Source organism: Hordeum vulgare, chromosome 3H (genome assembly GCF_904849725.1).
Source record: "Hordeum vulgare subsp. vulgare chromosome 3H, MorexV3_pseudomolecules_assembly, whole genome shotgun sequence".
NCBI lineage: Eukaryota > Viridiplantae > Streptophyta > Magnoliopsida > Poales > Poaceae > Hordeum > Hordeum vulgare.
The window spans coordinates 569,394,203-569,407,686 of record NC_058520.1 but is presented as its reverse complement, the minus strand read 5'-3'; the positions used below and the strand labels follow the sequence as shown (position 1 = coordinate 569,407,686).

Below are 13,484 nucleotides of genomic sequence, written 5' to 3'. Positions count from 1 at the left end.
ATCATCACGTGGTGTCTCGAAACGACGAACTGTAGCAGCGGTGCACAGTCGGGGAGAACACAATTTCGTCTTGAAATTTTAGTGAGAGATCACCTCATAATGCTACCGTCGTTCTAAGCAAAATAAGGTGCATAAAAGGATTAACATCACATGCAATTCATAAGTGACATGATATGGCCATCATCACGTGCTTCTTGATCTCCATCACCAAAGCACCGGTACGATCTTCTTGTCACCGGCGCCACACCATGATCTCCATCAACGTGTCGCCATCGGGGTTGTCGTGCTACTCATGCTATTACTACTAAAGCTACATCCTAGCAAAATAGTAAACGCATCTGCAAGCACAAACATTAGTATAAAGACAACCCTATGGCTCCTGCCGGTTGCCGTACCATCGACGTGCAAGTCGATATTTCTATTACAACATGATCATCTCATACATCCAATATATCACATCACATCGTTGGCCATATCACATCACAAGCATACCCTGCAAAAACAAGTTAGACGTCCTCTAATTTTGTTGTTGCATGTTTTACGTGGTGACCGTGGGTATCTAGTAGGATCGCATCTTACTTACGCAAACACCACAACGGAGATATATGAGTTGCTATTTAACCTCATCCAAGGACCTCCTCGGTCAAATCCGATTCAACTAAAGTTAAAGTTGGAGAAACCGACACTTGCCAGTCATCTTTGAGCAACGGGGTTTCTCGTAGCGATGAAACCAGTCTCTCGTAAGCGTACGAGTAATGTCGGTCCAAGCCGCTTCAATCCAACAATACCGCGGAATCAAGAAAAGACTAAGGAGGGCACCAAAACGCACATCACCGCCCACAAAAACTTTTGTGTTCTACTCGAGAAGACATCTACGCATGAACCTAGCTCATGATGCCACTGCTGGGGAACGTCGCATGGGAAACAAACATTTTCCTACGCGCACGAAGACCTATCATGGTGATGTCCATCTACGAGAGGGGATGAGTGATCTACGTACCCTTGTAGACCGTACAGCAGAAGCGTTAGTGAAAGCGGTTGATGTAGTGGAACGTCCTCACGTCCCTCGATCCGCCCCGCGAACTATCCCGCGATCAGTCCCACGATCTAGTGCCGAACGGACGACACCTCCGCGTTCAGCACACGTACAGCTCGACGATGATCTCGGCCTTCTTGATCCAGCAAGAGAAACGGAGAGGTAGAAGAGTTCTCCGGCAGCGTGACGGTGCTCCGGAGGTTGGTGATGATCTCGTCTCAGCAGGGCTCCGCCCGAGCTCCGCAGAAACGCGATCTAGAGGAAAAACCGTGGAGGTATGTGGTCGGGCTGCCGTGGAAAAGTCGTCTCAAATCAGCCCTAAAACCTCCGTATATATAGGTGGGAGAGGGGGGACCTTGCCTTGGGGCTCAAGGAGCCCCAAGGGGGTCGGCCGAGCCGAAGGGCGAAGGACTCCCCCCAAACCGAGTCCTACTTGGTTTAGTGGGTGGAGTCCTTCTTTCCTTTCCCACCTCCTCCTTTTTTTTCTTTTCTCTTTGATTTTTCTTCCAATGCGCATAGGGCCCTTTTGGGCTGTCCCACCAGCCCACTAAGGGCTGGTGCGCCACCCTCAAGGCCTATGGGCTTCCCCGGGGTGGGTTGCCCCCCCGGTGAACTCCCGGAACCCATTCGTCATTCCCGGTACATTCCCGGTAACTCCGAAAACCTTCCGGTAATCAAATGAGGTCATCCTATATATCAATCTTCGTTTCCGGACCATTTCGGAAACCCTCGTGACGTCCGTGATCTCATCCGGGACTCCGAACAACATTCAGTAACCAACCATATAACTCAAATACGCATAAAACAACGTCGAACCTTAAGTGTGCAGATCCTGCCGGTTCGAGAACTATGTAGACATGACCCGAGAAACTCCTCGGTCAATATCCAATAGCGGGACCTGAATGCCCATATTGGATCCTACATATTCTATGAAGATCTTATCGTTTGAACCTCAGTGCCAAGGATTCATATAATCCCGTATGTCATTCCCTTTGTCCTTCGGTATGTTACTTGCCCGAGATTCGATCGTCAGTATCCGCATACCTATTTCAATCTCGTTTACCGGCAAGTCTCTTTACTCGTTCCGTAATACAAGATCCCGCAACTTACACTAAGTTACATTGCTTGCAAGGCTTGTGTGTGATGTTGTATTACCGAGTGGGCCCCGAGATACCTCTCCGTCACACGGAGTGACAAATCTCAGTCTCGATCCATACTAACTCAACGAACACCTTCGGAGATACCTGTAGAGCATCTTTATAGTCACCCAGTTACGTTGCGACGTTTGATACACACAAAGCATTCCTCCGGTGTCAGTGAGTTATATGATCTCATGGTCATAGGAACAAATACTTGACACGCAGAAAACAGTAACAACAAAATGACACGATCAATATGCTACGTCTATTAGTTTGGGTCTAGTCCATCACGTGATTCTCCTAATGACGTGATCCAGTTATCAAGCAACAACACCTTGTTCATAATCAGAAGACCCTGACTATCTTTGATCAACTGGCTAGCCAACTAGAGGCTTGCTAGGGACAGTGTTTTGTCTATGTATCCACACATGCATGTAAGTCTTCATTCAATACAATTATAGCATGTATAATAAACGATTATCTTGATACAGGAATTATAATAATAACTATATTTATTATTGCCTCTAGGGCATAATTCCAACACCTCAATGGGTCGACGCGTTTACGTGGCCAGGCTACACCACCGAGGAGGACGATGAGTAGTCTAGATTACGCTTACATTATTTTTATTTGCATTAGTAGCATCAGATGAACTTGCTCGTGGTTCCGTTATGAATTTATATTTGAATCGAATGGAGGGAGTAACTCTTTGGCGTTCGACCACTCGAATCGAACCAGCGCGAACGCTAATTAACTCCTCAATCTCTCCATCTGTATACACAGTTGTCGTTTCTTCTACTTTCCATCAATCTCTCCATTGAATATATATGGGGTTGTTCTTCCCACCAAGTATTCTAGATCAGACGGCTGTCTGTGGGACAATAGGAGATACTGCCCCCGCCTATGCCGTCGACCTTTTCTCCTATCCCGGTCATGTTTGGCAACTCCCCGCTCTAGAGGGGACTCCGGTGGGGGTACATGGTGGCATTGGGGTCGAGCGTGTTCAGGGGCCAGATCAGGTCGTCAATGACACCGGTGGCCACGTCGTCACACATGGGACGTCCAGATCGTGTAGAAGGAGGCGAGGAAGTGCATATGTGTGCTTTCTCTCAACCCCTCTACATATCTCTTCCACGGTGGGCACCAACTACATGTTTCTCAATAATTCAGATCGACTGGATCAACGATGCCTCATCAGAAGGTAATCGCCATCGTTTGCCCACACTGAAAATGTTTCTGCCTATATCTTTGTTTGATCGATGTTCTTGGTCAGCAGTTCATCTCTCTCTCTTTTCTATGAATTGGCAGATGCCTTCAGATCTTTGCTACCCAACGGCTATGACTGCCCTCACGATCACCAAAATCGACGGCAAGGAGATGCGATGATCCCCTGCCATTCTTGTTCCAATTTTGTGTAGTGTTCTAAAATCAAGATCATATACAATTTGAGAAGGTGAAAGCAATTTGAGAAGGCGAGAGATCCCGTAATTGTTTTTTTCTGGAGAACATATGTTCAGAATTTTCGCCGTGGGATTTTTAGACATGGAAAAAAGTGCATGGTTTAAACCATGTTTATCTTGGTAGCAGGTCATCCAAAGTAGTACGGGCTTTAAACCATTTTGACATATTCCAGGTTATCCAAAAGAAATGACAGTACGATAGGGGATCCGACAAATGGCTAACATGACTATCACACTTTGCATTTGTTTGAGGGCATGTCCACCTTGATCTCTTCTGGATTCAACAAGGAAAGAAAATAAAAATAATTGGAATTCAACAGTCTAGGGCCGTCAATTTATCTGATTTAAGATTTTAACATTATTGATTCTCAAGTCACCGGCCAGGTAATCCCGGGTTATGGTGTTATTTTTTCATTAAAATTAATGGTTCAGTTGATGTGAATAAAAGTATTCACTTTGAAGATATTTGGGAGAAGTATGCAATGTTTTTCTTTATCATCATTGCGCAATCAGCATCCAAAAACTATTGCATCAAGTTTACTTTCTATATCTTACAAAAAGTTGTATAGTAGCATATACCTTTAACAAAAATCACACCGAAGCAACTAATAACTTCCGACTGAAACCTGTTACGATCTTCTCATATGTAAAAAGTATACATATTTCTCTCATCGGAATTTATGCAATTGAATAACAGTGTGTCAACTACTTTGTTAGGAATTGTCAGCAAAACATGTTATTTTGGGGCTTTCTCATGATGGCATATTTGTGGTTTCCTCATGGTGTTTGAGTGTGACTTTGCTCCATAACTTAGTTCGTATACTTTTAGTCATTTCACATTTGTTGTTATTTTGGAGAGTTGACAAGTCGAAGACCTCCTCGACTGTATTGATTTTCATATAAAATAGAAGGAACCCTTCATTGAATGATGAATTTGAAACATAGTAGGAAGTTTGTTTGTACGCTCAATAGAACAGCTAATTGTATGAACAAGTTCAGAAGCTTCTGCAATGTACCCATTGTTTTATGTTTTCTTCTCCGTGCCTCCTCAAACATTAATATATTTTCTCTTTAGGTAGTTTGGCATGCTAATTTATCACAACATTGTTCAAACTTTTTGCTATATACTGGTAATAAAAATCACAAAAAGTTTGCGTAGCAACGCGCGGGATATCACCTAGTGTTCTTATGTTAATTCGTATTACTAGCTTTGACCGTACAAGGAGGCATATATCAGACTTCAGAGTGCCTCTTCATTTTGTTAGCTGTGTTGATTAGCAATCCAGAAGATCATACTAGTACAATTAATCTGGCCGTTAACAAAATCGAGGTAGTTGACGTAGCACAGTACTGCTAATTGATCAGTAGTTCAGTACTGCTGTTGTAACAAGATGTCTTCCAAGCTCCACTTGTCGTCTATGGATTCTCCAAATTCGAAGTCCGGGAACACCACAGAGTCCGCGCCGTCGTCGCACGCACGAGCGAGGAGCTCCGACCAGCTCCCGTCGAACATGTCATCGCTCCTCGCGCTGCCGCTGCCGCTGCCGCACTGCTCGCTGCCTGAGCCTGACCAGTTCGTCGCACTGCCGGCGGTCAAGACAAGCTGGTTCGATGGGAACTGCACCTCGAGAGACACCGATGAACCGGCCGTGCTCGACGTGGTCACCGCCGTCGTGTCAGGCGAATGGTACATGGGCGACGCCGCGCGTTCCATGCTCGGCGCGGGCGCGGCGGCGGCGGCGGCGTGGATCCTCTCGACGAGGCGCGGCATCCAGAGGTGCCGCATGACGTCCCGGAACTGCCGGCTGTCGACGTCGCACCTGAGCTGCTTGGCGTGCTTCTGCACCCTGGTTCGCCAGTAGTTCTTGATCTCGTTGTCCGTCCGCCCCGGCATCTCCCGCGCGATCCTCGACCAGCGGTTGCCCCACCGGAAGTGGAGCTCCAGGATGAGCAGCTGCTCCTGCGGGGTGAAGTCGCCGCGGCGGACGTCGGGGCGGAGGTAGTTGAGCCACCGGAGCCGGCAGCTCTTCCCCGTGCGCCTCAGCCCCGCGGCGCAGGCCAGCTCGTTCCACCGGCCCTCGCCGTGCTTGGCGATGTGGCCGGCAAGGAGCGCGTCCTCGTCCATCGTCCACGGCCCCCTCCGGAGGTTTTGGTCCACCGCCTCTTCCCCGCCCGTCGTCGCCGCGGCCGCCGGCCAGCCGCAAGACGTCCCCGTCCAGACGGCGTCCATGCCCGTGGACCCGAAGTAATCCAGGTGATCCATGGTCGCTGGAGTGAGCTGGATTCGAAGTGGTCTAGAGCTCTGGAGTGAGCTAGAGCATGCAGTACGGCTTGGGTATGCTGGTGTTGTCGTTTGTTGGCGCAGGTGAGACTTCGGATGTGACGAGGAGAAGGGGGAGACGGTGGTTTATATAGTGGAGGAAGACGTGTGGGCTGGTCAAAGGAGAATACGGGACGTGTGCTGCCGCAGTAGTGCCAGCCCAGCCGCAAAATGGAAAGTGGTGCTAGTGCTGATTTTTTTAAAGAGGGAAAGGATGCGCTCGCGCGTGTTGTTGGGCAGGATCGGTCGCATGGCCCCACTTGGGCGACTGCTTGACTGCTGAGGTTTGAACGTTGACCTGATGACTGAGGATGTACTGATGCGTGCAGCGTGCGTGACTAGTGGCGGCGGATCTGGGCAGAGAATGTTTGAGGGGCAAGAGGTAAATTACAGCAATTTCCCAGGGGCCAAAGACTATGGGTGTATCTAGAACTCAACTAGCTGACAGCATCTCCAACCGTTTGACCCCAACGCATCGTGGCAAAAGTCTTTTTAACGTTGCGCCGGTGCTTTTTTTTTTTATCTTGGGGGGCGAGAGAGTTTTCAACCGCGCCTCAGGTTTCGACCCCCAGACACCAACGTTTTTAAATTTGTCTTCCCCGCTGCCAAAAAGAAGCCACAAGTTCGGCGATCATCATGCCACAAGTCGGCGATCAGCATGCCATAGTTCGGCGATCAACACACCCAGTAATTCGGCGATCACCATGCCACAAGTCGACGATCAGCATGCCATAGTTCGGCGATCAACACACCCAGTAGTTCGGCGATCAAAAGGAAAGGATAGAACGAATCAAACGACCGACTCCTCTGCCGGGACTGGCCGGGGTTGTCGGGCTCATTGTCGGCGTGATTTCTATTGGGGTCGTCGGCGTGGTTCCTGTCGGGGTCATCGGCGTGGTTTCTGATGGGGTCGTCGGCGTGGTTCCTGTCGGGGTCATCGGCGTGGTTTCTGATGGGGTCGTCGGCGTGGTTCCTGTCGGGGTCGTCGGCGTGGTTTCTGTCGCGTTCGCCGCTGCAGTCGTCACTAGCACCGACATCTGGTTTAAGACTGTTCGCGCTCCGCGAAGTACCACACCTTCACCTGCTCGTCCATCGTCGACGTGTCTGCCCCCAATAAGAACGCCAGGTCGGTGTTCCTCTTCTTCACGGCGACGTTGGTCCTGAGAAGGTCGAGCTTGACATGCCGGTTCACTATCAACGCCGACCACCGCGCGTCGGATTTCTTCTCCCTCTTGGAGGCACTACTCTTGGCGTTGGCGACGCATTGCTCGATCGAAGCTTGCAGACGTTCGGCAACGGGCGCTGTGTCCCTCGCCGCCCTGGCTTTTTTGGTGCCATCTGGGCACCCTTGTGCCACAGGAGGGGCAAGCGTGTCCGGGTTGTAGCTAGGTGTCCTTGGCCTTGTCCAGAGCGATCCGAACTTTCCTCCACTTCTCGCACGACTCGATCCCAGAGAACACGTGAAGTAACCTGAACTTTTGATCCTCGTCGTCGGCGCGATAAAAAATCTGAATCCTGTGCACAAAAACGCGAACAAAACATGTCGGCAAAATACACGGTGATGCGACGAACTAGGGCCGGCGAACTTTGCCAATACCTGCCCCTCGACATTGGCGCCGCTTTCCGGCGAGCAACGACCTCCTAGACGATCCCATGCCACTTTTTGCAGGCCGTCTGGATCGTCGACCAGCGGTTCGCCGTGGCCTTCTCGCCGCGGTCCATGTGGATGTTGGAGAAGTCGGGGGTCGACCAGCTTGCGTTCGTCGAACGCCGTTTTGATTCTTCCCCGATACATGTCGGTGTTCTGATTCGCGCCGGTGATCTGGTCGATACTGACGGTCTTCTATGCTTCGACAAGGCACTCGTCTTCCTTTCACGTCCACTTTACATGTGGTTCGGCTGGCTTGGCATTCGCGGCCCAATTTCTCTTTCTTCCCTTTTCCTTCGTCACTGGTTCTGGTTCCACCTACACCGCCTCTTCCTCTCCCTCCTCCTCCTCGGTGTCGTCGAGCTCGTCGTCAATGTCGCCGGCGGTGTCCAATGTTTCATCCTGCACGCCGAACTCCAGGTGCGACACGGCGGCGACGGAGCCGCTTGTGATGATGGTGTACTTCTTCGGCGGCATGGCGGCCGGATGGCGGGAGCGGGAGAAGAATGACGGGAGAAGGCGGGGAAATGGAGGGAAAGGGAGGAGGAAGGGGAAGGAAACGGCGGGAATGGCCCGACTGTCGTCGACAAAGCGGGTCCGCTTGGCTTTTTGCTTCGACGGACGCTTCGAGGCGGCCGGGGGGGGGGGTTGGATTCGACTCGGGTTCGCCTGCTGTTATTTTGGCCCAAACCGACGCTAAACGAGGAGTTGGGGGCATGACTGGGTCGATTTTGCACCGTCGGCGCTAAAAAAAGCGCCCTCGGGAGGTTGTTAGGGGGGGGGGGGGCGAGTGGAGATGCTGTGAGACATAAAAGCATCTCTAGCGGACTCTTTATATCGCAAACTGTTAAATTGCGTTTAAAGTTCGAGGCATGTATCATATAAGGGCCGAAAACACACGCGACACAACATAAACTTTAAACACTTTTGTTTCGGTACACCCCCTCGCCACAAAATATAGAACGGCAAATGTATATCCACCTCGTATCTCTACTAATAAAGGGGCAGTTGGTAGCCGGATCTCACTGGTTAATTTTCGTCACCGGTTAATTTTCATCACCGGTACCTGGTTAATTTTTCGTCCACCTCTGGTTATTTTTTGTCTCCCAACGCTCGCAAACATCAGAAACAGCGCATCGCTACCCTATCGTCAAAAAACCCTATCGCATCGCTACCCCTATCACGCCGCCGCCGTCCTCAACCGCCTCCCATCGCCTCTGATCGCCTTCGTCGTCAACTAAGTGAACCAACGCCGTCCTCAACCGCCTCCTTCGTGAATCGCCTCCGTCGATAACTACCGCTGCCGTCGTGAAACAGCGCCGCCGTCAACCGCCGCCGTCGTCAACTAAGTTTTTCATCGTCAACCGCCGCCAACCGTCAACCGCCGTTGTCGTCTACCACCACCGTCATCAACCGGTGCCGCCGTCACCGACGGCATACTTGATCGCCGTCGTAGCAGCAGCCGTACTTGAACTAGGTATATCTCAGATTTTCTCTAACTAATCTAGGTATTTGTACAACCCTATGTACGTCCTTTGTCCGAATACATCTGAGCCAGATCTACATATGGTGTCGGATCTACAAAATTTCATACACAAATATATGCCTCAAATTTGCCTTGCACTACATATAGACGTTTTACGAGCGCGGGTGCATCTGGAAATTTCTTCGTCTCTTCAAACTATACTCTGCATAGAACAAATGACGACTTCCTTTATGAATAGCAGATCTGTTTTCAAAATAGTTTTCATCGAAAAAACAACTACAAGGAGAAAGCTTCCTAAATCTGTAGCTTTTTAGCAGGCAACACTGATCTGGTTGAGTTTACCGCTCTTAAGCATGCATTCATTGTAGGTATGGGGAATTCAAAAAGCAAGGCTATTGAAGGTGACAAAGTTTCAGATGTAGCTACAGGTATATGCTACGCTATGAAGTTATAAGCTGTTCAAAAAAAAATTGTACCTAGAGGTGTATTCATTTGAATCAACTTTTCACATTTTATATCGCCTAATGAATGGGGCTTTGTGGTCTCATCCGAACTAATTTTGTAGTTATTTAATCATTGCCTACAAGTTAAATATGTACCTTTTACCACTGTTCGGAACCTCATGGATCTTATTCAGTTTACAGATCATAGTCATGCAAAAAGATTTACCCTTATGGATCTGATTGAGCTGCCCATTCATTGTAGGTATGGTGAATTCAAAAAGCAAGGCTACTGAAGATGAAAAAGTTTCATATGTAGCTACAGGTATATGCTACGCTATGAAGTTTACCTACAAGTGTATGCATTGGAATCAACTTTCATAATTTATGCCGCTAAGATCGTGAACTTGATTCACACATCAATACCATAAACTAAACGGAGACAAAAATGCAGGTAAGGGAAACACATGCAACTTATTAAATAGGTAACATCAATCTTTACTGATGTCTGGGAATGACTAGTATCGGGTGTGATTACCGATTAACTTGACGAGGATTGGGCCTATGGCCTTATGCGAACCACTCGAAAAATAATATGAGAGGAATCCCAGAATGTAGATGTGGTGGACAATCTCCCTGCAGCCTGCTCAACATATAATCTGGAGCCTTTGTGGTCTCATCCGAGCTAATTTTGTAGTTATTTATTCGTTGCCTACAACTATCACATAATATTCATTAGAAATATCATGAAGATTAATAGTAAACAACATAAAACTATAAATAACAAAAAAATAATGGTAGGAATTCTCTAACAACTTGCTACATATATGTTAGTATCTCTACTCCTAAAGTGGCAGTTGCAAGCTTCTTATACTGCCAAATGGAACAGATGATTTTATAGATCAAGTCATGCATGCTGATGATGACGATGCTGATCAAATTAATATAGATGTGGCAAATGTTGATGAATACAACGCAAATGGCATAGCCGTAGGTGACAATGATGACAATGAATGCTCTACTGGACCATGTATTTGTTTCGCTATAAAGTTCAGATGTTCATTTGAATCAACTTTCACATTTTATACCGCCTAATGTATGGGCCTTTGTGGTCTCGTCCGAGCTAATTTTGTAGTTATTTAATCGTTGCCTACAAGTTAAATATGTAGCTTTTACCATTGTTCTGAACCTCATGTATCTGATTCATTTTACAGTTCATAGTCATGCAAAAATGATGGATCTGATAGGGCTGCCCATTCATTGTAGGTGTGGGGAATTCAAAAAGCAAAGCTACTGAAGATGACAAAGTTTCAGATGTAGCTACACGTATATGCTACGCTATGAAGTTAAGCTCTTCAAAAATATTATGCTACAGGTCTCATCCGAAGCTAGAAAATTTAAAGATGCCAAATATAATGATTTACTAAAAAACAATATACATCTATATTGTTAGCATAGTTCTTGCATAATATGTTTTTGAGGATGATGGAGTATCTCTTGCTGAAATAGCCACCCCAACTAACATGACAGGAGGAGCTGTCTTGGATAATAGCAAAGAAACAAGACAAATACCTCCAATTGGTCACAAAAATACATTGACTGACGAACAAAGGGATCGTATAAACGCAAAGAGGCGGGCTTCTTATCGGAAGAAGAAAGATATGCTTAACCCAGACGAGAAGAAAACTCACCAAACGATGACAGGTAAGATTGTGATATGTTTCATCATTCTTTTTAGTATGAAAATGTGTTGCCTTGTTCTGGAATGCTAACTCTCATGTCGCAGGCCTCTTTAATGATATCACGAATGTTCATCAACCTTGCCATGTGATACGAGGTACACTTTTTGAAAACAAGCTATGGGTTTTCTTATGTAGGTTGTTGATGGACGTCAAAAAATTATGTTTCATCTTTATGATAGCACTACATGCGTTATTTTTCGTGTGACACCAGGAGCTGACATGGAAAGTATTAAACAAACAAGGCAGACACCGGCAATTGGACGCAATGAAATGTTGAGTGATGAAAAAAATAAGCTTATAACCTCAAACATGCAAGCTTGTTATGATGCATCGTTGTCGTTATCATGTACCCTTAATCAAGATGAAAATGTGGATCCCCTTACGATATCAGGTAGCCTTCTCATCTATTTTAAGTTTCAACCTAATGATAAAGCATTGTACATGGGTACTGTCTTTTTAGTAAAATGGATTGTTTCCTTTGTTCAAATAGCTAACCCAACTAATATGACACACCAACTAACATCACAGGAGGAGCTGTCTTGAATAATAGCAAAGAAACAAGACAAATACCTCCAATTGTCCGCAAAAACACCTTGACTGAAGAACAAAGGGAACATATAAACGCAAAGAGGCGGGCTTCTTATCGGAAGAAAAAAGATATGCTTAACCCAGACAAGAAGACAACTCACCAAACGACGACAAGTAAGATTGTGATATGTTTCGTCATTCTTTTTAGTATGAAAACGTGCTGCCTTATTCTAGAATGCTGACTCTCATGTCACAGGGCTCTTTAATGATATCACGAATGTTCATCAACCTTGCCATGTGATACGAGGTACACTTTTTGAAAACAAGCTATGGGTTTTCTTATGTAGGTTGTTGATGGACGATAAAAATTTATGTTTCATCTTTATGATAGTACCACATGCGTTAATTTTCGTATGACACGAGGAGCTGACATGGAAAATATTAAACAAGCAAGGCAGACACCGCCAATTAGACGCAATGAAATGTTGAGTGACAAAAAAAAAGCTTATAACCTCAAACATGCAAGCTTGTTATGATCCATCGTTGTCATTATCATGTACCCTTAATCAAGATGAAAATGTGGATCCTCTTACGATATCAGGTATCCTTCTTATCTATTTTAAGTTTCAACCTAATGAGTTAGCATTGTACATGGGTACTGTCTTTTTAGTAAGATGGATTGTTTCCTTTGTTCAAATAGCTAACCCAACTAATATTACACAAGAAGCTGTCTTGAATAACACCAAGGAAACAAGGCAGATACCTCCAGTTGGGCTCAAAAAAAAATTGACGGACGAACAAAGAGAGCAGATAAACGCAAAGAGGCGGGCTTCTTATCGAAAGAAAAGAGATATGCTTATAGCAGATGAAAATATTGCTCCACATACAATGACAAGTAAGCTTGTGATATGTTTGTGAGTATCGTAATGATTTATGCAATGTCATTATTTTTGGCATATGTTTTCATCATATTGTATAACCATCCAACCCAGCTAGTTGCGGTGTTACATCATCCTCACATGACGATGCAGCGTTGTCATTATCAACTACACTCAATCATTATGAAAATGTGCCTCCCCTTACTATATCAGGTAGCGTTGTTAACTATTTTATGTTTCATCCTAATGATGTAGCATTGCACTTGAATAATATATTTTCCAAGTATGATGACATATTCTTGTTGAAACATGACAACAGGGGTTGTCTTGGATAACACCAAAGAAATTAGGCTAATACGTCCAGGTGGATGCAATAAAAACTTGACTGTCGAAAAAAGGGAGCAGATAAATGCAAAAAGACGGGCTTCTTATCAGAAGAAAAGAGAGATGCTTATCGAAGATGAAAAACTTACTCTCCATACGATATCAAGTAAGATTGTACTAACATCTATTTACTTCCGAAGTCCCAAATGTTTAACAACGCCCGCTCTATATCTTGTAAATAATGAATTGATGAACATGTCATCTCACTTGATGATGCAGCATCGCGTTCTTCAGCTACACTAAAGAATGATGAAAATCTGACGCCCCTTATGGTATCAGGTAATGTTATACCATGTTATATGTTTCCTGACAATGATTTACCGTACTTTGACTATATGTCACTTTCTTCATTATATTTGAAAAATAAATTGAGATGAATGATGACATATTATTGTTGAACCAGACAACCCAATTAGCTCCAGC

General features: G+C 45.9%; 1 protein-coding gene and 1 long non-coding RNA gene across 2 annotated transcripts; one reads left to right on the top strand and one right to left on the bottom strand.

Moving 5' to 3' along the window:
- Nucleotides 1–4,724: 4,724 nt before the first annotated feature.
- On the bottom strand, nt 4,725–6,001 carry LOC123440669 (transcription factor MYB2-like). Its single transcript, XM_045117228.1, has one exon. The coding sequence runs from the start codon at nt 5,896–5,898 to the stop codon at nt 5,005–5,007; it is 894 nt and encodes a 297-aa protein (XP_044973163.1). The 5' UTR covers nt 5,899–6,001; the 3' UTR covers nt 4,725–5,004.
- A 6,796-nt stretch (nt 6,002–12,797) lies between these two features.
- LOC123440668 lies at nt 12,798–13,188 on the top strand. The gene is made up of 2 exons (XR_006630342.1): nt 12,798–12,890; nt 12,997–13,188. It is a non-coding gene; the product is annotated as an uncharacterized LOC123440668 (long non-coding RNA).
- Nucleotides 13,189–13,484: the final 296 nt, after the last annotated feature.